Source organism: Xyrauchen texanus, chromosome 35 (genome assembly GCF_025860055.1).
Source record: "Xyrauchen texanus isolate HMW12.3.18 chromosome 35, RBS_HiC_50CHRs, whole genome shotgun sequence".
Taxonomy (NCBI): domain Eukaryota; kingdom Metazoa; phylum Chordata; class Actinopteri; order Cypriniformes; family Catostomidae; genus Xyrauchen; species Xyrauchen texanus.
The window spans coordinates 38,128,585-38,152,712 of NC_068310.1; the positions used below are offsets into that span (position 1 = coordinate 38,128,585).

At 40.6% G+C, this 24,128-nt stretch overlaps 3 protein-coding genes across 4 annotated transcripts in view; 1 reads left to right on the plus strand and 2 right to left on the minus strand.

The window, feature by feature from the left end:
• Positions 1 to 1,879: 1,879 nt before the first annotated feature.
• LOC127628919 (vitelline membrane outer layer protein 1-like) lies at positions 1,880 to 4,477 on the minus strand. Its single transcript, XM_052105900.1, has 4 exons — positions 4,132 to 4,477; positions 3,850 to 3,986; positions 2,338 to 2,451; positions 1,880 to 2,176 (listed from the first exon to the last, which is right to left on the minus strand). Exons 1-4 carry the CDS (start codon positions 4,339 to 4,341, stop codon positions 1,993 to 1,995), a joined length of 645 nt encoding a protein of 214 aa, XP_051961860.1. The 5' UTR covers positions 4,342 to 4,477; the 3' UTR covers positions 1,880 to 1,992.
• A 3,844-nt stretch (positions 4,478 to 8,321) lies between these two features.
• c35h18orf54 (chromosome 35 C18orf54 homolog) lies at positions 8,322 to 19,808 on the minus strand. Of its 2 annotated transcripts, none has more exons than XM_052105885.1 (8): positions 19,167 to 19,806; positions 18,046 to 18,341; positions 16,428 to 17,129; positions 12,990 to 13,143; positions 12,806 to 12,872; positions 12,548 to 12,721; positions 9,630 to 9,682; positions 8,322 to 9,541 (listed from the first exon to the last, which is right to left on the minus strand). In XM_052105885.1, the coding sequence occupies exons 2-8, from the start codon at positions 18,302 to 18,304 to the stop codon at positions 9,394 to 9,396; spliced, it is 1,557 nt and encodes a 518-aa protein (XP_051961845.1). In that variant the 5' UTR covers positions 18,305 to 18,341; positions 19,167 to 19,806; the 3' UTR covers positions 8,322 to 9,393. The 2 variants fall into 2 exon arrangements, with proteins under 2 accessions (XP_051961845.1, XP_051961846.1); XM_052105886.1 differs by having other exon boundaries at positions 9,445 to 9,522; positions 19,167 to 19,808.
• Positions 19,809 to 21,614: 1,806 nt separating this feature from the next.
• The window catches only part of scarb2c (scavenger receptor class B, member 2c), a 20,916-nt gene continuing 18,402 nt past the window's right edge, over positions 21,615 to 24,128 (plus strand). Inside the window, exons 1-2 of the mRNA XM_052105887.1 lie at positions 21,615 to 21,852; positions 22,352 to 22,509. Coding sequence (XP_051961847.1) covers positions 21,730 to 21,852; positions 22,352 to 22,509 — 281 coding nt within the window. The 5' untranslated portion in view covers positions 21,615 to 21,729. The remainder of the gene's footprint in view (positions 21,853 to 22,351; positions 22,510 to 24,128) is intronic.

Below are 24,128 nucleotides of genomic sequence, written 5' to 3' on the forward strand. Positions count from 1 at the left end.
ATGTGAGTGCTCATGATTTCATACATATGTTTCAATATTATAATTAATTTCTTTTTTAAAGGGAGTTATTTAAATTACTGAGTGCCTTTAAATAATGAAGAGTCTGGTAAAAGGAAAACAATTGATTGTTTTGGATAATATTAATATGTAACGATTAATATAGCCCTAGATAAATGAGTTGTTAATGAACTTTTGCTGTTTTTCTGTAGTTAATATGAGTACATTTTGCTGCCCAACTCAAAAACAATGCTTTATATTCAAATGTTCATTTCTACATGACAAAAAAAAAAATAAAAAAATCAGTATTAATATTGTTTACTGCATTTGAGGTAAAAAAAAAAATATTTTTTTTTTTGTTGATTTTTTAGATTTTAGGAGTGAATGCACTTAACTGCATATATATAGGATGCTCCCTTGCTCCCTATTTAGTGCATGACTTAACCTCCAGTGTGCTGTCTGTCTGCACTGGTCTCAGAACAGTTATAGAGAGCAATAGGATGCTCCCTTGCTCCCTATTTAGTGCATGACTTAACCTCCAGTGTGCTGTCTGTCTGCACTGGTCTCAGAACAGTTATAGGAGAGCAATAGGATGCTCCCTTGCTCCCTATTTAGTGCATGACTTAACCTCCATTGTGCTGTCTGTCTGCACTGGTCTCAGAACAGTTATAGGAGAGTTATAGGATGCTCCCTTGCTCCCTATTTAGTGCATGACTTCACCTCCAGTGTGCTGTCTGTCTGCACTGGTCTCAGAACAGTTATAGGAGAGCTATAGGATGCTCCCTTGCTCCCTATTTAGTGCATGACTTGACCTCCAGTGTGCTGTCTGTCTGCACTGGTCTCAGAACAGTTATAGGAGAGCTATAGGATGCTCCCTTGCTCCCTATTTAGTGCATGTACGTGGGGTTGTACGAGGTTAAACAGTTCCCTTATAATATAGCCTTGATATAAAACAAAAATGATCTGTGCAGAATGCAAAAAGTGTCCATATACTGTAGCAAGAGCAAAAGACAACCGTGTAAAGCGGAGGAGGGCCGGGCTGGAACGACGCACTCCCCGTCCCCAATCAGCCTGTTGGGGCTTACAAGGGATAAAGTCGGCCGGCGACGAAGGTTAGAGAGTGAGAGAGAATTACGGGCAGCTGCCCTGTATGTGTTTTGTGTGTTTTTATTTATTAAAACATTATTGATATTGTTAAGCCGGTTCTCGCCTCCTCCTTTCCCTTTCACCCCTTTACACTGGTGCCGAAACCTGGGAGCGAGGAGGGATGCCCGTCGTAGACTCCTCAACACTGCCGTCCACCCAGGGGCGCGCCGCTGCCATCCTCCATGGGGGCGGAGTAGCCCGACCACTCAGACGCGTGGAACGGTCGCCGTCCGTGAGGCGAGGAGGGTCGGGACTCCCCGACCGCCTGGAGCGATGGAGTCGCTGCCAGGGGCGGAGGAGTGTCTCCACGTGACGCCATAAAAGCGGAGGGGCGTTCTGTCCGCTGGGGGTCAGAGGTTTGACTCCGGTCCGCTCGGGGAGGAATGGCTGTCGTCCACCTGAGAGTGTGGAGGAGTGATCGGGGACCACGCGACGGTGCATCAGAGAACCGGTGCTTCTCTCAGTCGCTCCGTGTTGTCCTTTCCCTCGCCTTTTTAGTTTTTTGCTGTTGTTGTTGTTTTTCCCCTCCTGTCTCCTCCCAGGTCGAGGAAGGCGGTGATGACCAGCCGGCAGATGGGGCGCAAGGCACGCCATTTTCTTTTTTGTTGGGAGTATATCATATTCACACATTCACACAAATGGAAACCCTCTTATTTGTTTTCCCCTGTGATTTTGCGAAAACATTTCAGAATTTCAAATATTTCAAGAAACGAAGAAGAACTCGGCTTGACTGATATTGAATATGTATTGCTTATTTTATTGCATGACAAAAAGTACTTACAGAATCACTTTCTTAAACTGTCAACTCATCACAAAAGTCAACGCAAGTCCGTTTGTGACCACAGGACTTTAATCACAACAGAACAAGCGCACGTCATTGAGAGCCGTGTCGTCTCCGACCCCCTGCGGCGCTTCTACCATCGTCTCGATGCCACAGATTCCTCTTCCTTGACACGTCTCGCTCCAGTCGCCCCACTCGCCCCACGACATTCCAGATCCCTTCAGCGTTTCTGCATTTCCACTGCAGTTAAACCTGGTGAAGATCCACAATTCATAAGGACTGTGTTCACGTGTCTGAATGCAGCACAGTTTGATATACAACACCGTGAAAAGAGTCCATAAACATTCAATTAACAACAGTAGACTCGTACTATTAGGAAAACTGGTTGCTGCAAAGCAAATTATGATCATCACCTGACATTGTTTGCCGCTGTGTCGTCCCAGCCCCCTTGATAGGGTTCAACTTTTAGCTGAAAAGATGTCAAAAATCCACCCGAACACCATTTAATATCTGTCCATTTACCCCAACTGAGGAAAAAACACATAAACACACACACACACACACATTCAGAACTTTAGTGGTCATTATTCTCAGTGTAAAGTGTCATGAAGCCGCCCTAGTTCAGCACCAGTTGTACAGACTTGTCCCTCCTTTTCTTTTCTTTACATTTTTATCCAAATAAAATGTAATGGCCAATTCCCACTACTTAGTAGGTCCTCGTGGTGGCGCGGTTACTCGCCTCAATCCGGGTGGCGGAGGACAAGTCTCAATTGCCTCCGCGTCTGAGACCGTTAATCCGCGCATCTGATCACATGACTCGTTGTGCATGACACCGCGGAGACTCACAGCATGTGGAGGCTCATGCTACTCTCCACAATCCACACACAACTCACCACACGCCCCATTGAGAGAACCACTAATCACCACCACGAGGAGGTTACCCCATGTGACTCTACCCTCCCTATCAACCGGCCCAATCTGGTTGCTAAGGAGACTCACAGCATGTGGAGGCTCATGCTACTCTCCACGATCCACACACAACTCACCACATGCCCCATTGAGAGCGAGAACCACATTATAGCAATCACGAAGAGGTTAGCCGATGTGACTCTACCCTCCCTAGCAACCGGCCCAATTTGGTTGCTAAGGAACTCTCAGCATGTGGAGGCTCATGTTACTCTCCACGATCCACACACAACTCACCACACGCCCCATTGAGAGCGAGAACCACTAATTACCACCACGAGGAGGTTACCCCGTGTGACTCTACCCTCCCTAGCAACGAGCCAATTTGGTTGCTTAGGACACCTGGCTGGAGTCACTCAGCAGCACATCCTGGATTCAAACTCACGACTTCAGGGGTGATAGTCGTCCCTCCTTTTCTTTAATAAATGTAAAAATGTGTGTTCCAGTGAGACTTCCAATGGAAGTCAATGGGGTTTAATCTGTAAACATTAAAATACTGTTTCAAAAGTACAGACACAATATGTGTGGAAATATGGTTTTACTGTGATTAAATCACTTACAAGCCTCATCTGTGTGAAGTTATAGCCAATTTTACAACTCGGTTGCCATGACGATGTAATGTCAACAAACCGTACACCCTAAAATGACTGTAAAAATGACACTTTAAACAACTTTACAGCTCAAATAATACAGAAGAATTAATGTAAAATTGTAAGCTTCACATTTCTCCAAAAATTTACCCCATTGACTTCCATTGTAAGTGTCTCAGTGGAACACAGATTTGTGATTTTTTTTAAAGGAAAGGACGGACGAGTCAATCAATGGCAATCAATGTTATGCCACCACATATGCTGTCGACTGAGCTGAACTTACAGTAAAGCCGGAATATTCACTTAGAAGGCAGCTTACTAGGTTTTGGGACAGATCCTCTGTATGACAGCACTTAATAAACGCTTTACCTTCCTGTGTCGGACTGAACGTTGGCGTAGTCTTCATAAGGGCCCGATGAGCTTGTGGACGTGTCGATGCAGTGAAGACGAATTCCATTGAGTGCTGTATTATCACCAACCAGCAGAGATTCCCACAATCCTGCCACCTTAAAAAAGTACCTAAAATCAGTACGTAAACAAACCCACCAAACTGGGGCTCAAACTGCAGCCTTTCGAGTTACAAGCCGGGCCAGTGACAGCTCACTCCATCACCATCCCACATTGCTGTGTTCCAGTAACGATTATACTCACTTTAAGACTAAACCCTGCGGCGTACATGCCGTTCGGACACATATCCTTCAGCCCCCACGACCCCCATCTCATCCCGTTATGGACCTTCAGAACCGACCTGAAGGGCCTGTTAATGCTGCGCTCGAACCGTCCCGCTGTGGACTGCACGGTCACCAACAGCCCGCAAACAGCCAGCAGTGACATCAACGTTTTAGAGAGAAAATGATCCATTGTTTCAGCAGCGACCTAATGTGTGTTCCTGCAGCTCAGAACAGTTGTTTGTCAGTCTGAAAGCTGAATGTGGGACATTGACCCCCACAAACAACTGAGATCCAAGTCCAACCTGATCAGTTTTGTTCACTAATATGCCCTCGAAATAAAGGCACTCACTTTATATTTGGATCAATTGACTCAGGATATCAGTTTACAGATACTATGATCCTCCCATTCTGGCCAGTCACCAGACAATGATGCAAAATTGTTATTTTGATGGTGGCACTGGTTTTGAGAGTAACACTGAATTCAGACACTGAAGTCAATCAATGACTTGTGTGTAAACACAACAAGACAAACACTGATCTACTCAAATACTGCTCACCCAGCCCTAAATGCCATGCATGTTTAACCCTTATAAATGGTAAATGGTCTTCACCCATTCACACTCAGGGCGGAGGGCGGGGTCGTGATCCTACACACCTGGTCCCGTATTAGGCTAATCAAGTCTTCGACAGGGATAAAGGTCGACTGCAGAGGATCGTGCGGGAGAGAGAGATCGTTTACGGACATGTCCGTCATGTGTGTGTGTTTGTCTTTTGTTTAAGTTGTTAATTAAAATATTATTTATATCGTCAAGCCGGTTCTCGCCTCCTCCTTTCCATTGATCACTTTACACTGGTGCCGAAAACCCGGGAAGGAGGAGGGATACGCCGTAGTAGAGTTCTCGCCACTACCGTCCACCTCAACGGAGCAGCCGCGGCCATCTGCCGGGGGACGAGGAGCCCAGCCGCCTGGAAGAGGACGACGGCCGCCGACCGCGAGGGGAGAAGGGGCTCCTAACCGACCACCTGGAGTGGTCAGGGCCACTGCCAGGGGCGGAGGAGTCCCCTACCGGCCGCTGGAACGCGACGGGGTTTAAGACCGCGGACCGCCTGGAGCAGGAGAACCGCTGCCAGGGGCAAGGGAGACCCCTTCTGTTCCCCGAGAATGCGGCGGGGCGTTCCGTCCACCTCTGATCCGCCCGGAGAGTCGCGGCTGTCGTCTGATAGAGACGTATCGGAGACGTATCGGAGAAACGTAAAAGACAAACACATACATATGACTTGTCCGTAAACGATCTCTCTCTCCCGCACTATCCTCTGCACTCGACCTTTATCCCTCTCGAAGGCTTGATTAGCCTAATACGGGACCGGGTGTGTAGGATCACGACCCAGCCCCGCCCTCCGCCATGCCACACACTCATACACCAATGGTGGCAGAACTGTAAGGCACTAGTCTGCCATTGGGGTTCAGTGTCTTTTCCAAGGACACTTCGGCATGTGGAGTCATGTGGGGCGGGAATCAAACCACCAACCCTGCAATTGGCAGCCGACCCGCTCTACCAACTGAGCCACAGCCGCCTCCTTATAAAACCTTATAAAATGATATGATGGTACAAGATGTATTTCTACATTTTTTACTTTTTATGCATAATAACAAACAAACTATTGGAAGTTGGTATTTGTTGGGTTATTGCGAACAAGCCTTCAAATTTTACAAATGACAAATACCCCTAAAAAGCAAAATTAAGTGACATGCACCATTGACCACCAACTGACCGCCAATTGACAACCATTTGACAACCAATTGACAACCATTTGACAACCAATTGACAGCCAATTGACAACCATTTGACAACCAATTGACAGCCAATTGACCACCAATTGACCACCATTTGACAACCAATTGACAGCCAATTGACAACCATTTGACAACCAATTGACAGCCAATTGACCACCAATTGACAGCCAATTGACAACCATTTGACAACCAATTGACAACCATTTGACAACCAATTGACCACCATTTGACAACCAATTGACAGCCAATTGACAACCATTTGACAACCAATTGACCACCATTTGACAACCAATTGACAGCCAATTGACAACCAATTGACCACCATTTGACAACCAATTGACAGCCATTTGACAACCAATTGACAACCATTTGACAACCAATTGACCACCATTTGACAACCAATTGACCACCATTTGACAGCCAATTGACAACCATTTGACAACCAATTGACAACCATTTGACAACCAATTGACCACCATTTGACAACCAATTGACAGCCAATTGACAACCATTTGACAACCAATTGACCACCATTTGACAACCAATTGACAGCCAATTGACCACCATTTGACAACCAATTGACAGCCAATTGACAACCATTTGACAACCAATTGGCCACCATTTGACAGCCAATTGACCACCATTTGCAAACATTTTACCCCTAAATGCACATTTAGTTCTGTTCCGTTTTAATGACTTAAAGGTCCCCTGACATGAAATTTTCACTTTCTGAGGTTTTTTAACATTTATATTAGTTCCCCTAGACTGTATTTGGTCCCCTCGTGTCTAGAAAGTTCAGTCGGTGTAAACCGAGTTTTGCCTATCTTTCTCTGCCTGTGAGAAAATGAGATCTCAGACGGGCTGATCTTGAATCTCCCCCTATATGACGTCATATAGGGGGAGGTTACCTCCCCCTTCTCTGCTTTGCCCGCCCAGAGAATTTGACCCGCCAATGAGAAAACGAGCTAGGAAGTACGAACGCGCGCGCGATTTTAGTTTATAATTGAATGCACAAATGATCACAGAAGTCATTTAATAGCAGAGAATTTTAATAATTATTTTATTGAGTCTGCCAATAAATTAGGTGGGAATCTCACTGACTCTCAAATATCTGAGGATTGGATTAGTAGAGGAATATTGAATGATAATTCAATGTTACATTTTAATAGACGCGAAGCTAATACAATCATTTAATCATTAACAAACTCAGTTTCATTACTCCTAGAACTTATGTTATAAACCAGTCAGTGAAAGAGAGTGAATTCTTCTTATTAAATGATCGAATTATGGATTATCTTCTAGTGTGTTAAAATTAACAATACATCCTTTCAACTCAAATCATGTAATTCGGGAGTCCCTCAAGGATCAATACTGGGGCCACTGTTATTTAGCCTGTATATAAATGATCTTCCATCTGTGTGTGATGATGATGTATGTATTTTAATGTATGCAGATGATGTTGTCATACATGCACATGTTAGTAATGCTGATCAAGTAGCAACAAAGCTCTCATGTATCATGCAAAAAGTTTCATTCAGATCTTACGTTGAATACTCTGTAACCATGTATTTAAAAAAATGACTAATGCATTGAAATATAATATAGCGATGTTTAGACACGAGGCATCGTGGGTTTATTTGAACACAATTATATTTTCTCATATTAAATCCTGTATTTCTTGTTGGTCGCAAGCAAACGAGATAACTTTAAAGCCCATTATATCACTTTATAAACATGCCATAAACGTATAAGATATGAGATATTTACAGTATCATCATTGCGGTATATTAAATATATGCGGGTTATTAAGCTTTGAAAATTTAATTGTTTATTCAAATGTTAGGTTTGTTTTTAAAATAGTTCATATCATTGCTCCTCCCCCTTTTAAAAGTGTAGTACATCTTCACTCAGAACAGACGAGTATCTAGATCTACAGCAGGATTGCAGAATTCCTAAAAGAAATTCGGCATTTGCACAATCTGCCTTTTTATACAAGGCAATTAAAGAATGGAATAAACTACCTGATGATCTTAACATTACTTTTGATTTTTATACATATACGTTCTCCAGAAATGTAAAAAATTGGCTTTTAGGACTTTAAACTTGTCATCATTAAAGTTGTACGATGTTTATGTGCGCATTTATTTCCGTGTTTTTTGTTTATATTGTTTTATTTACCTGCCCAGGGACTGCAGATGGAAATGAAAATGAATAAAATAAATAAATATCCAAAGATCAGGATTAGTGATGCAATCTGAATTTCGGTCATGATACGATTCGATTACTTTGGAACAATTCGTCCGAATTTGACAAAATATGCCGAAGACACAAATACACCGTAAATGGAGAGAAACTACTACTCTGGAATATATTTATTAGCATATTTAATGCAAAAATACACCAGCTTGTACATTCACTGGCTCAAAAAAATTAAACACATTGTGTTAAACATGCTTTGTGTTAAACGAAAGAACACACATCGGTAAGATTCAAAATCTTTACTGAACAGGATTTGCATTTGGGGAATGTGTACAGGGCGCTTTGGTTTATCTGTGACTGCATATATAAACAATATTGATGTTACATTAATTAGTGAGCCAACATAAATTCGGCATTTGATGCAAACTACCAAGCGGACGGTATACAACGTTGATCATCATGTGTAACAGTCACTTGCATATCATCTAATGGGAACATTTAGGTACAAACCATAATTAAAATAGCAATGAATACAGGCGGATAAGTCTCGTTTCACAGAACTAACAATTAAATGGCGTACGCCTATAACAGCATGCGTAATATAGCGGTCAAGACAAGCATAAATGCTTTATTTTGCTCGAATTGATGCACGCAGTTCTGAAAAATGACAAAGTCGAGATTGGTTGCAAAAAGTTTGTGGTGCACATGTAATCTGAGACGGTTTCTGTAAATTCAGGAATTGATGCGTCATATTTACATTTTCACATCAATGCACCCCTATTAAAAGATAACACAATGATACGCCTCTCCTTCACACTGGGACGACATTATCATCCACCAAAACTGATCTCCATAACGACATTCTTTGGGAAACGATGGATGACTGAACTTAAAACGGCTTTGCCGTAGTGCGATATTCATCAAATATTTACTTCTATTTCGGATTTTCAAGTATTTTTCTTTATAATCTCACAGAGATGCATTAAACACATTAGTGCAGCCAGTTTTAACCGGGTAATTGTAACAATGCATAAATAAACATTCAATTACACGATCATACAGATACAGTACAAAGGATTATTTACAGATTCTCCAACAGATGAAATCAGACCTGGCAAACATACATGTAATGCATTAATTAACATATATATGGCAACATGTTTAATTCAGAGGAACGACTTACAGCACAAATAATCAGTTATATGTGTACAAAAATAAGACTTCTTTAATGTCATAGTGTTTGTAGGATCATTTATTCACAAATGCTTGTTGATTTTGGCACTTTTTGTGATCCGCAGGCTTCTCTGTATCATGTCTCCCATCATGCACTGCTGCGGCGTTCCTCTCGTTCATGTCATCCACGAGGGTTTTTAATTTCTGCAGATGATGAAGAGCTCTGAGATCAAAGGCAACAGAAGAAAACACTGAACACCAGCTGCAGTTCGTGATATATGACAGCCGTGCACATTAACTCATTAACTGACCTCTGTAAGGACTCGCCGTCTGCGGACGCAACGGTTTCATCCAGCTGAGGAACCTTTAAAAGCAAAACAACAAAAGAGGCTTTAAAAGCACTAGTTCACACAATAATGACATTTCATTGCTGGGAAATCTCATTTGTTGGGAGCCAGGGCGAATAGAATTGCGTAACCTCGCAATACGTTAACCAAAGGTTGACTACAGTAACCTTATTTTAACCATGATACACCCAACCAAGGAAGGAAGTCCCACCTTACAGGTAAAAGAGCCAATCAACTTTTAGATCCAGACATCATCTTGAGAACGTGCATCGCATTAGCCTTGAAAACTGCATCGTTTAGCGCAATCTGAGGTAAAGAAGCACAATTTATGATAGCGGTGTTGCCAGATTTTATTGCCGATTTCAAATATGTTCTTTGCTCGTAATCTTGACCAACCGTTTTCTGAGATTTCGGTCTTTCTCCATTCCATTAGATAGGAGCTGCACTGGCATGACTGGAAATAACGTCCCGAGAGCGTCCCAAAGATGCCCGACAGTGGACCGTTTCTCTGGGTTTACTCTTTATAGGTGTGTGTTTGAGTCAAATCAACATTTGTGTTTTATTCTATAAAGTACTGACAACATTTCTGCCAAATTCCAAATAAAAATATGGTCATTTAGAGCATTTATTTGCAGAAAATGACGACTGGTCAAAATAACACAAAAGATGCCGTTTCAGACCTCGAATAATGGAAAGAAAACAAGTTAATATTCATTATTAATCAACACAATATTAGATTTTATAAAACAATATTTGCTGGAATAATCCTGATGTTCAATCACAGCTTTCATGCCAGTTGGCATGCCCTCTGCCAGTCTTTCACATTGCTGTTGGGTGACTTTATGCCACTCCTGCTCAGGGCTGGACTGGCCATCGTGAGATCCGAGTGGGCCGCTGGGTCGGCTGCGAAAATGAACCAAATGGGCTGCGATAAGCTAAAATGAGCCGCCGTGTTATGCAGAACGGACCACAAAACGGCGCCTCGATATGCAGAAAAGGACAGCGAACACCCCCCAAACCCCAGCCTTTTGGGCCAGTTGCCATGTTAAATCCCGGGCCAATTTCTCTTCCCAGTCCAGCCCTGCTCCTGCTGCAAAAATTCAAGCATCTCGTCTTTGTTTGTTAGCTTGTGGCCGTCCGTTTTCCTCTTGTTCTTGGAGGTTTTCAATGGGGTTCGGGTCTGGAGATTGGGCTGACCATGACAGGGTCTTGATCCGGTGGTCCTCCATCCAAACCTTGCTTGACCTGACAGTGTGGCATGGGGCATTGTCCTGCTGGGAAAACCAATCCTCAGAGTTTGGGAACATTGTCAGAGCAAACGGAGGCACGTTTTATTCCAGGATATCCTTGTAAGTGACTTGATTCATGCGTCCTTCACAAAGGCGATTTGAGCACCCCGATATCATCATTGATCCTCCAGCAAATCTCACAGAGGGTGCGGGACACCGTGGCTTGATGGCCTCTCCAGGTCTCCGTGTAACCATTAGACGACCCGGTGGAGGATCGGTGATGATCTCCTGCGGCAGATCCTAAGTATCTCCCTCCACGACCACATCCGAAATGAAACCATCCGAATAAGATGCGACCACCAGTCAACGGTCGAGGAAGCGATCCAACCAAGAAGACTGAGATGGTTCGGGCACATCTGCAGAATGAACATCACCAGGACACCGTTCCAGCTTCTCTGGCGAAATCGTCCAACAGAGTGGAAAGTTCAAAGAGCAGCGCCCAAGAAGACATGGTCAAAACAAAGTGAAGAAGACCTGAAAAACCGACCATCCACCCTCTGCGATGCCAAGGCCATTGCCATGGATCAAAAAGTCCGAAATCCAGTGCCACCCACAGTAGCGTATGGGGTCCGGAGGAAACCCTGTCCTATCGTTGACTAGGGATCAAAGAAGAAGAATACGCCTACTCTGCTGTTCTCCGTAACGAGACAATGCGAAAGTTTTATGCCTCTGTTCAAAAGACCTCCGGATGCAAATATATTTCAGAGCTGGGGTTAAACGTCACATCATAAAACACAAGTCATGCAGTGCCGTTTTTAAATTAACCGTGAAGCGCTACAGGAAACACGGAAAGAAAAGTGTTCATCAGCCTCGTATTACTCATCCAAAGCGCTTGTGAGGAAAGTATGGTTTCATGCATCTTTCACTGCCCGGCAAGCCGATTTATATTGTAATAAGATAAACATCATCTAAAATTGCTGCACTGCACAATAGGTGCACTAGAGGGCGCCCCACGATCACACATCGCTGACTGAAGCTCTGAATGAATGGAGACTGTTTCACAACACGCAGCCTTTTGCGGTTTCGTAATCGTGGCCACACAGTAATATTATTCTTAATTCAATCAATCGTGCAGCTCAATGGATATGGATGACTCAGGAGGTCAAAGTCACAACGAATATCATTGTTAAAATAGGTTACTCTAGTAAAAGCATGGTAAGTTTACTGTGACGGAACGCAAAACTATTTCAGAAAATCGAAATCCCACCCTGTCCTCAAAGGTGCTTTGTACATTTGTGGTTGCATTTACTCAGATTTGCTCCGTCATGTTTAGTCATGTGCCATGCGAGGATTATCAGTGAATAAGGACTTCAATTTCGGTCTTTTCCTCACACAAAGCTATTGCATCGCTTTAAAAGACTTGGAATGTAGCGCACGAGTTGTGGACTTCTATGGTACATTTATGGACTTTTATGTTCCTTTTTGGAGCTCGACAGCCTGATTGGCTTTCAACATATGGAAAAGAACAGCCTGAATGAATTGTCATTTTTGGATGAACTGTTCCTTTAATTCCTTATCCTGCCGTTCGAAGTTTGCAACCCTGAACTGTGAATCTATCTGCTTTAAATAGGCAGATGAGGTGAGCCCATTCACCTGCTCCATCGTGTCTCTCTGCAGGTGTTCAGGTGTATCTGTGATGTCACTGGACGTTTTTGATTGGTTGATGTCGTTTTGTACGGCCTGCAGACTGAACAGCATGTGTTTGAGAGTCTCCACTGGGCCCGGATGTTTCCTGCTGCTGTATCCGGATGAACAGGAAGCTGTGGACTACACACAAATAAAGATTTAAATCATACACAGAAATGTATGTATGCATACTGCAATCCCAGTAATGAGCGTCACATATAGTACCTTGCTCCTCTGCAGTTCCTCAGGAGCTGGTGGCTCATCATCGCCGCCCACTGGCACTGGAGCTTTACTACATGATAGATACATCACACTATGTAAGACATGGCTATGTGGAGCATGTGTGACATTGCATGTCTAACTCAGAGAGTGCCGTCAGTTTCATGTTGTATCACAGCTCATCACTCACAATGTCACCGGTGGATTGTCCCAGGATCGGTCAGCGTCCAGAGCTTCCTCCGTATCTCCAGAGCTGTTGTGTTGCTCTGCAGATTCACAGAGACGGATAGAAGGAGAGTTCAACACCTGCTCGGCTCTGAAGATCAGAGACGCCACCTGATCACCTGAACACATAAGAAGAGACGTTACATCTCCTGAAGACCCCATTACATGGTTTCCTGTGTTGAAATATTTCCAACAGGAAGTTTGGGTGAGACAATATAGTCCTTTCTTTTTATAGTCAATAGCTTTTAGTTTATGTCATATTTGCTAATGCATTCTCAGATAACATTGTCTTCTGCAGTATAGCTGCTAAAGTAAATGTACGTTGTTTTAAATTAGTTTTAGATATTTATATTGGAAAACAAGCCAAAACAATATAAACGTATTTTGTTGCCGTGTATAATGGGGCGAAGACTTCACCTCTCTCACCTTTCTGTTCACTTCAATCCACCTTTAACTCACAAAAAAACAAACTCACTCTTATTAATAAAGCTGAGTATTGTGTTTTCTTCACGATAAGAAATGCACAGTGACATATATATTATGATTCAATAAGTCTTGAGTCATCATGTTATAGTCTAGCTGCATTAAGCGTGTGCGCTCGAGGAATGAGTTTGTTTAACTGCATTAAAGATGTAATGCATTAAATATAACCGCATTAAAGATGTGACGCATTAAAGATGTAACACATTAAATATTACCGCATTAAAGATGTAATGCATTAAATATAACTGCATTAAAGATGTAATGCATTAAATATAACTGCATTAAAGATGTAATGCATTAAATATAACCGCATTAAAGATGTAATGCATTAAATATAACTGCATTAAAGATGTAATGCATTAAATATAACCGCATTAAAGATGTAATGCATTAAATATAACTGCATTAAAGATGTAATGCATTAAATATAACTGCATTAAAGATGTAATGCATTAAATATAACTGCATTAATGATGTAACGCATTAAATATAACCGCATTAAAGATGTAATGCATTAAATATAACTGCATTAAAGATGTAATGCATTAAATATAACCGCATTAAAGATGTAATGCATTAAATATAACTGCATTAAAGATGTAACGCATTAAATATAACCGCATTAAAGATGTGATGCATTAAAGATGTGATACATTAAATATAACCACATTAAAGATGTGACGCATTAAAGATGTGATGCATTAAAGATGTGATGCATTAAATATAACTGCATTAAAGATGTAACACATTAAATATTACCGCATTAAAGATGTAACGCATTAAATATAACCGCATTAAAGATGTGATGCATTAAATATAACCGCATTAAAGATGTGACGCATTAAAGATGTAACGCATTAAATATTACTGCATTAAAGATGTGATGCATTAAATATAACCACATTAAAGATGTGACGCATTAAAGATGTGACGCATTAAATATTACTGCATTAAAGATGTGATGCATTAAATATAACTGCATTAAAGATGTAACACATTAAATATTACTGCATTAAAGATGTAACGCATTAAATATAACCGTATTAAAGATGTGACGCATTAAATATAACCGCATTAAAGATGTGATGCATTAAATATAACCGTATTAAAGACGTGACGCATTAAATATAACTGCATTAAAGATGTGATGCATTAAATATAACCGCATTAAAGATGTGATGCATTAAATATAACTGCATTAAAGATGTGATGCATTTAATATAACTGCATTAAAGCTGTAACGCATTAAATATAACTGCATTAATGATGTGATGCATTAAATATAACTGCATTAAAGATGTGATGCATTAAATATAACTGCATTAAAGATGTGACGCATTAAATATAACTGCATTAAAGATGTGATGCATTAAATATTACTGCATTAAAGATGTAACGCATTAAATATAACTGCATTAATGATGTGATGCATTAAATATAACTGCATTAAAGATGTGATGCATTAAATATAACTGCATTAAAGCTGTAACGCATTAAATATAACTGCATTAATGATGTGATGCATTAAATATAACTGCATTAAAGATGTGATGCATTAAATGTAACTGCATTAATGATGTGATGCATTAAATATTACTGCATTAAAGATGTAACGCATTAAATATAACTGCATTAATGATGTGATGCATTAAATATTACTGCATTAAAGATGTAACGCATTAAATATAACTGCATTAATGATGTGATGCATTAAATATTACTGCATTAAAGATGTAACGCATTAAATATAACTGCATTAAAGATGTAACGCATTAAATATTACTGCATTAAAGATGTAACGCATTAAATATAACTGCATTAAAGATGTGATGCATTAAATATAACCGCATTAATGATGTGATGCATTAAATATTACTGCATTAAAGATGTAACGCATTAAATATAACTGCATTAAAGATGTGATGCATTAAATGTAACTGCATTAAAGATGTGACGCATTAAATATAACTGCATTAAAGATGTGATGCATTAAATATTACTGCATTAAAGATGTAATGCATTAAATATAACTGCATTAATGATGTGATGCATTAAATATTACTGCATTAAAGATGTAACGCATTAAATATAACTGCATTAAAGATGTGATGCATTAAATATTACTGCATTAAAGATGTAACGCATTAAATATAACTGCATTAAAGATGTGATGCATTAAATATTACTGCATTAAAGATGTAACGCATTAAATATAACTGCATTAAAGATGTGATGCATTAAATATTACTGCATTAAAGATGTAACGCATTAAATATTACTGCATTAAAGATGTAACGCATTAAATATAACTGCATTAATGATGTGATGCATTAAATATTACTGCATTAAAGATGTAACGCATTAAATATAACTGCATTAATGATGTGATGCATTAAATATTACTGCATTAAAGATGTAACGCATTAAATATAACTGCATTAAAGATGTGATGCATTAAATATTACTGCATTAAAGATGTGATGCATTAAATATAACTGCATTAAAGATGTAACGCATTAATGCGTGCTGAGTGACTCCAGTCAGGTCTCCTTAGCAACCAAATTGGTCCGGTTGCTAGGGAGGGTAGAGTCACATGGGGTAACCTCCTCGTGGTGGTGATTAGTGGTTCTCTCAATGGGGCATGTGGTGAGTTGTGTGTGGATCGTGGAGAGTAGCATGAGTCTCCACATGCTGTGAGTCTCAGCGGTGTCATGCACAATGAGTCACGTAATCAGATGCGTGGATTGACGGTCTCAGAAGCGGAGGCAACTGAGACTCGTCCTCCGCCACCCGAATTGAGGTGAGTAACCGCACCACCACGAGGACCTACTAAGTAGTGGGAATTGGGCATTCCAAATTGGGAGAAAAGGGGATAGAGAAATATAAAAAAGATGACGGAGCTTATTTAAAATTGGCAAACCTTTGAACAGCTGTCCGATCTCTCGTCTCTTTGCTGTGTTAAGTTTCTCCGAAAACTGTAAACGAAGCTCCCTCAGACTGGATTGACCACTCGAGCCATCCAGATCCCCTAAGTGACCTTTGACCTCTCTGTGCTCTTTAGTGTCACTGAATGTGTCCAGTTCTCCCACCCAGGATGGAACTCTGACAGATAGAGCTGGATCACGCCACGGGGCGTCAGAAGATTCTTCACACTGTTTAAGCCACCCCGGGTACATGAGGTCCGGAACGCTGGACATTCCGGAAAAATCCATTTCAGATTTCTGACTGGTCATCCAGCGAGGGAGAAAATGAGATCTGGGCGTGTCGGGTGGATACGTCCGATTGGACGGAGCTTGACGCTGTGATCGCGAACCGCCCATCCGTAAATCATCCACAGGGAAGGGTTTCCTGCCCGCTGGTGTTCTTCCTGTGGGCGGAGCTCTGTGAGGAGCAGGCCGGTGCATGAAGTGAGATTGAGACCAGGAGCTCGAGTTGAGGCTCAAGCCCAGCGGAAAGCTCCCTGACTGGGACAGGAGGGCAGAGGTGCGGGTCACGGGGAGCGATCCGTCTGCTGGGAGAGCAACGAGGTCATCAGTGGTCACACTAAGGCGATCACAGTCTCTATTCCTGATGGGAATGTTCAGGAATTTCAGCTCGCCATCAGTCAAACTTGTTTTCAGGACTGCACAAATCAAACCAAATAAAAATACAAGTTAGGCATGAAGTCAAAGTACCACTTATTTCTTTTTTAATTATTGGATTGATCTGATTAAGCTTAAAGGAACAGTTCACCCAAAAATGTTTGCCATCCCAGATGTGTGAGACTTTCTTTCTTCTGCAGAACACAAATGAAGATTTTTAGGAAAATATTTCAGCTCTGTAGGTCCATACAATGCAAGTGAATGGTGACCAGAACTTTGAAGCTCCAAAAAGCACATAAAGGCAGCATAAAAGTAATCCATAAGAAAAATCTACACTTTCACATTCAGCCAGCTACTGGTCAAAAACTGAGATTTATAGTAAAAAAAGGAGTTAAATATTGATCTGATTCTCATATCGCTTCTGAAGACATGGATTAAACCACTGGAGTTTTATGGATTACTTTTATGCTGCATTTATGTGCTTTTTGGAGCTTTAAAGTTATGGTCACCATTCACTTGCATTGTATGGACCTACAGAGCTGAAACGTTCTTTTAAAACTTTCATTTGTGTTCAGCAGAATAAAGAAAGTCACACACATCTGGGATGACATGAGGGTGAGTAAATGATGAGAATTTTAATTTTTGGGTGTACTGTCCCTTTAAATTTGCATTAAAATATCACGCCTTTTTCATATTCAAAAAGCACACTTGTTTTGATTAATGTTTTGATCAGGGACTAAAAACAGTTCAAGGAACGAAAACCAAAAATGAACAAAATCCATTTGAAGTATCTTGGGGTTTTAAAATGCTGGTCAGCACTTTATAATGTTATTATTTAAATTGTATATGATGCTTTGACATTTGTCATCGATTTGTGTGAGATCACCGTATCGTCCTATAAAAATAAGCATTGGTTTCTCTATTGGTGCATCTCGAGATGAAATTGTTCTCATTTACCATCTCGGTTTCGTGGATGAGGTTTTGATATTTCTTTGGCCAGCTCCAGTTTCCCTGTCGATGTCTCCGAATCCCGCAGACTTCTCTGGAAATCAGCGATGTAAGCGTCCAGCGCCTCGGACGCCGACACGTACGGTCTGTCTCTGTATCTGATGGACGGGACGGGCTCCGGGACTAAAGAGCTCCGCAGATGTCCTGATGTGGCCAACAGCGAGGTGACGGTCGATTCAGGAGACATGAGACCGTCCTCAGACGCCATGATCAGGACACAGTGTTTAAAACCAATGAAGATCTCACTGCAAACACAAGTTATTAATTATTATTAATTAGTGTGCCAGGTCGGGAGACAAACTAACCAGCATGTCATGCATTTCCATGATTTTACGTAATGCCCGGAAATGTCAAAATATCCTGATATTTCCAAGAACCAGGATGTACATCATTAGTACAGTAACTAATGATAATAGCATTTGTGGCATTATATTAATTATCACAAATAAAATCTTCAACCATTTCTTTTCCAGTGAGGCACTTACAATGGAAGTCAATGGAGCCAATTTTAGGACGGTTTAAAGGCAGAAATGTGAAGCTTATGATTTTATAAAAGCACTTAAATTACTTCTGTGAAATCTTGTGTATTATTTGAGCTGTAAAAAACTGTTTTTATGATTCTTTTTGTTGTTCATGGTTTACGTTGTCATGGCAACAAAGTTGTAAAATTTGATATGTCTATAACTTTACACAGATGTGGTTAATAAGTGATTTAATGACAGTAAAATCATGTTAACACACATATTGTTTATGTCTATACTGTTGAAACAGTGTTTTAATGTTTACAGATTAAACCCCATTGACTTGCATTGGAAGTGTCTCACTGGAACACACATTTCTGCTTTTTAAAAGAACAGGAGGAACGAGTCGAGTTATTTTTGAACCTGTAATATTCCTTTAATGTAAATGAAGCACTTTAATTTCCAGATAAACACAAGAATGATAGATCACGTGCTTTTGGACTGATTTTCATATTCTCAGAACTTCACTGATGCTGTTTTGGTCCCGTTTAAACTTTCACTTCAGTATAATATTAAACGCCCTACACCAGAAACACAAAAGTAACTCACCAGAGAAATCTACAGCTGAACACGAACAGAAACTGAAAGGAAAATAAGAGCAGAGTAGACACAGATTAGTCAAACAGCAACAGAAAAACTGGAATCACCAACGGCACTGGGCATGCGCAGTTGCACACTTGAGTCACGTGACTTGCCAGTTCTTCTTCTCCGCTTGTGTTTTCACGGTTGGTAAATCAACTGAACTGGAGTTTGGAACAGCGATGCGGATGGACAGCCCATTCTTATATAAATTTATAAACACACAAAACTTATATTCTCGAATATATTCTATTTTCATCAGTAGTGAATCACTTGCTGTTCCATATGCCACCATAATCAATTGCAGAACTTATAAGCACGCAATAATGTACTTGAGAAAGTTTAGCAGAGACGGACCACACTTGTACTAAAATAAAGAAATTGGAACGCCCAATATGGCGGATGTAAATAAAATAGCACGTCCCGCCTTACGTGTAAATGAGCCAATCACCTTTTAGATACAGACGTCGCACGTCAATAAACTCGAGAACGCGCATGTGCAGTAGCTGAACCAGACTTGAAAAATAGCAAAAGAAATACAATTTATAATTCCGGTGTTTTCAGATTTTACTGCTGATTTGAAATATGTTATTTAACTGTAATCTTGACCGACCGTTTTGTAGATTTTGGTCATTCCCAATTCAAGTAAATATGAGCTGTACATTCAGACCGCTTGTATACATAGAAAACAGCTGCTTCGAGGCGTTCCAAAGATGACCGCCGAGTGGACTGACTTGCTTTGATAAACCTTTGTTTAATTCGGCGCAAGAGCCCAACATTAACCTGTTTCATTTAGATCAATTTAGTATATATCAGATTTTTCCCCCAGATCCGAGCAGGGCACACAGAGTGAGCGATGTGTTATAGAACAGCAAAGGAAGTATTAAATAAATACATGACGTATGTGTTGTGATAGATTAGGCGGAGGCGCCCGAGATGATATCGCTCTTAGCTAGAAATAAAAAGAGCGGAACGGCAGACACAAGAGTGGGTCTCTAGTTGGGCTGCGTTTAGGGGAAACGGTCGCAAATTAACAGTTACTCAGAGGTCCTTAGAGGACAAAAAGTTCCGCGTCAAAAACTGCCATAATAATATTATATATTAATATTATTTTCCACTTTCAATGAGTTTATTTTTTAAAACTACCAAATATTCATTCATTTTCAGGATTTCAACCCTTTAAATGCCAGTTTGTTTACATAATGTCACTGTTGTTTTTTACATTTACATTTATGCATTCAGCAGATGCTTTTATACAAAGTGACTTACAGAGCACTTATTACAGGGACAATCCCCCCGGAGCAACCTGGAGTTAAGTGTCTTACTCAAGGACACAATGGTGGTGACTGTGGGGATCAAACCAGCAACCTTCTGAGTACCAATGTATTATACAGAGCACTTATTACAGGGACAATCCCCCCGGAGCAACCTGGAGTTAAGTGTCTTTCTCAAGGACACAATGGTGGTGACTGTGGGGATCAAACCAGCGACCTTCTGATTTACAGTTATGTGCTTTAGCTCACTACACGCACACACACACACACACACACACACACACACACACACACAATTTTATCTTTATAGTTTATTCAGGTGTCCTGCAGGTCTCTATAATACAGTAAACAGAGAATAGGGGAGAAGTTTGTATTTGCTCCACAGGATAAACATGAGAAAAATGGCGCCATCTGGTGGAAAATATTAAACATTTAATTTTGAAGTCAGAGCTCCGGAATGAAAATATAATATCATATAATTCATGATTTTATACTTTAATGGCACTGGGATCAAATATTGCAGTTTTAACGGGTTTCAATGAAGGTCCCGAGTGCAACTATTTTGCGTACACAGTGTATTATATATGTATTATAGTAACTGAAGTATACATTTCAAAATTCCCCCCAAAATACACACCTTTGGTTTGGCCAAATGTTGGCATTAACACGGCCAAAATGATCGAAAAACCAAAACGGAAAAGACAAAAAGGTCACACAAGGGTTAATACTAAATCTTGTATTTCGACCGTTTTTATTTTTCAATTAAAAGTGTAAAAAAAAATTCTCAGTGTCTTAATTCAGGCATAAATTACGGATCAGATTTAACGGCTGTCGTTGTCACGTGATACGTGTTACTTTTCTCAGCGGTCGTCAGAATGGACTAATCACAGTTAAGTGTGATTGCCAGTTAAGGAGTTTATTAAATCGTGTATACTGCAATTAATATAACTAACTTCAGGGGAAACCATTTTTGACAATAAAACGATTTAAACGATAACACTTTCTATTGTATAAAAGTCTTTAATTAGACACAGATTTGTATGTGGCACAATGGAGTTTTCAGCACCGTGGGCCGCCGAGCGCCCCCTGCAGGAATAATGTGGAATATCAGGTTAATCAACAGTTATTCCCGCCCAATGTTGGTTTCACACTCTACTTGTGCTCACACTAATGCTGAGAGTTCTTGACACACATGTAAATATTCAGTCCAAACGGGGCTGCTTTCTCTTTCTCTTTCTCTCTCCGAACCGAACCGGGTCATGCAGCTCAAGGCCTGCTGTATTTACAGCACCGGAGTGTTGTGTATTCTGCTGTTGATCGCCGGGATCGCGATGGTTCTGTCGCAGGTCTTTCAAAATCTCTTAAACAACAGGATAAAGAAGGTCAGTGCATGATTATAGTTTATGTACATAAAACATGTTCATTTGTGACCTGTATAGAAATGCTTCGACTGTTGCGCTTGAAATATACGTGTCAAAGAAATTAAACACTATTACGTAAAAAAAAAGAGCATCTTTTATATATATATATATATATATATATATATATATATATATATATTTTTTTTTTTTTTTTGTTTGTTTGTTAGTGTTAACATTATAAGTGCTGAATTTAGGTTAAATATTGAGTTTGAAATTTATTATTATTATTATTATTATATATTTTTTATTTTTTTTTCATAATGACAGTTGAAGTCGGAAGTATGTTAATATGTTTAACATTAATATATTTAAATATTATTAATAGTCATGTGGCGCAACCAACATGTAGGTCGAAATATTGTTGTCATGTGACAAAAATACAAGTGTGTTTCTCTTCCTAAATTATTGCGTTCATTAAGTGAACTGGTCCTCTTTACCCACAATGCACTTTCTGCAACAGGAAGTAGTTCTGGAAAATGGAACAGAATCATTTTCAGTGTGGCAAAACCCTCCACCACCCGTTTACATGCAGTTTTACTTCTTCAATCTAACAAATCCCAATGAGGTTCTGGATGGAGACAAACCCTCCGTCATACAGATCGGACCGTACACATACAGGTCAGTCGTAAAGGGACACATTGTGTTTACACAAAAATGAAAATTCTGTCATCATTTACTCATCGTCATGTAGTTCCAAACGTACTTTCCTCTGTGAAGCACAAAAGGTGAATTTAACGTTACTTGGACTGTAATGGTGCGTTCACATACAACACGAAGCGAGCGTTTTGCGCGGCACGATTACATACAAAGTCGATGCGAATCGCGCGAACACGTGAAATCGCTTCATTCGCGTATTTGCGCAAGTTGAAATATTTCTTGGTAATATCTACTTGATTCCAGCTATTGGTTGTACTTCAATATGAACCAAGTCGTAGAAGCCCCGCCTCCTGTCCTTGTCCGGAAGAGAAGCGGGAATACTCGCGGGTTTAAACACACGTTTATAATAATCCAGCGGTCAAACTTTCTTCATGTTGTTTGTGAACGCACCATAATGACTTCAGAAGACTTGGAATATAGTGAACCAAGAGGCGTCGTACGGTGGCTCAGGGGTGCATTACACAACAAAATAAACAGAAAATAAATATATACATTTTTGTTTTTTAATAATTGATTTTATCAATTAATTTGTACGTTTTGACAATTTTTTTTATTAAATTTGTTTCTAATTTTATTTATTTATTCTCCCCAATTTCTAACGCCCAATTCCCAATGCGCTCTAAGTCCTCCGTGTTGGTGTAGTGGAGGACGAATCTCAGTTGCCTCCGCGTCTGAGACCGTCAATCCGCGCATCTTATCACGTGACTTGTTGAGCGCGTTACCGTGGAAACATAGCGCGTGTGGAGGCTTCACGCTATTCTTCACGGCATCCACGCACAACTCGCCACACGCCCCACCGAGAGCGAGAACCACATTATAGCGACCACGAGGAGGTTACCCCATGTGACTCTACCCTCCCTAGCAACCGGGCCAATTTGGTTGCTAAGGAGACCTGGCTGGAGTCACTCACCACACGCTCCACCGAGGCGAGAACCACATTATAGCGACCATGAGGAGGTTACCCCATGTGACTCTACCCTCCCTAGCAACCGGGCCAATTTGGTTGCTAAGGAGACCTGACTGGAGTCACTCACCACACGCCCCACCGAGAGCGAGAACCACATTATAGCGACCACGAGGAGGTTACCCCATGTGACTCTACCCTCCCTAGCAACCGGGCCAATTTGGTTGCTATGGAGACCTGGCTGGAGTCATTCAACACACCCTGGATTCAAACTCGCCACTCCCGGTGTGATAGTCAGCGCCAATACTCACTGTTAATTTTTTTTAGCATTTTTCTTATTTTATTACTTTGTTTCTGAACATCTGGTTTATTTTAATTAAATTAGATTCATTTATTTGACATAAACACTATGTTGACATCTTCTATCCCTTTTTCTAGCACACTTTGATTTCTCCAATCAGGTCAGCGTTTATTTGCTTTGGTACTTTAGTTGTGCCGTGCACCCCTGGGCCACCGTACTGGTGACACTTTTATAGTTCTTTTATGTCCATTTGGGAGCCTGACAGCACCGGTCCCCATTCACTGTCATTATGTGGAAAAGAGCGGCTAGAATATTCAGCTTGTAGGTTTCACAGATTTGGGTTTGGAATGGGTGAATGATGACAGATGTGTGGCA

Excerpts from the sequence above, each read along its gene's own strand:
- c35h18orf54 (XM_052105885.1), bottom strand. The coding sequence starts at position 18,304 with ATGGCGTCTGAGGACGGTCTCATGTCTCCTGAATCGACCGTCACCTCG. Across the intron at positions 17,130-18,045 it reads TCATCCACGAAACCGAGATG|TCCTGAAAACAAGTTTGACT; the intron begins GTAAATGAGAAC and ends TGATTTGTGCAG. Across the intron at positions 13,144-16,427 it reads GATCGGACAGCTGTTCAAAG|GTGATCAGGTGGCGTCTCTG; the intron begins GTTTGCCAATTT and ends TTATGTGTTCAG.
- LOC127628919 (XM_052105900.1), bottom strand. The coding sequence starts at position 4,341 with ATGGATCATTTTCTCTCTAAAACGTTGATGTCACTGCTGGCTGTTTGC. Across the intron at positions 3,987-4,131 it reads CCGCAGGGTTTAGTCTTAAA|GTGGCAGGATTGTGGGAATC; the intron begins GTGAGTATAATC and ends TACTTTTTTAAG. Across the intron at positions 2,452-3,849 it reads GTTCAGTCCGACACAGGAAG|TTGGGGTAAATGGACAGATA; the intron begins GTAAAGCGTTTA and ends TTTTTTCCTCAG.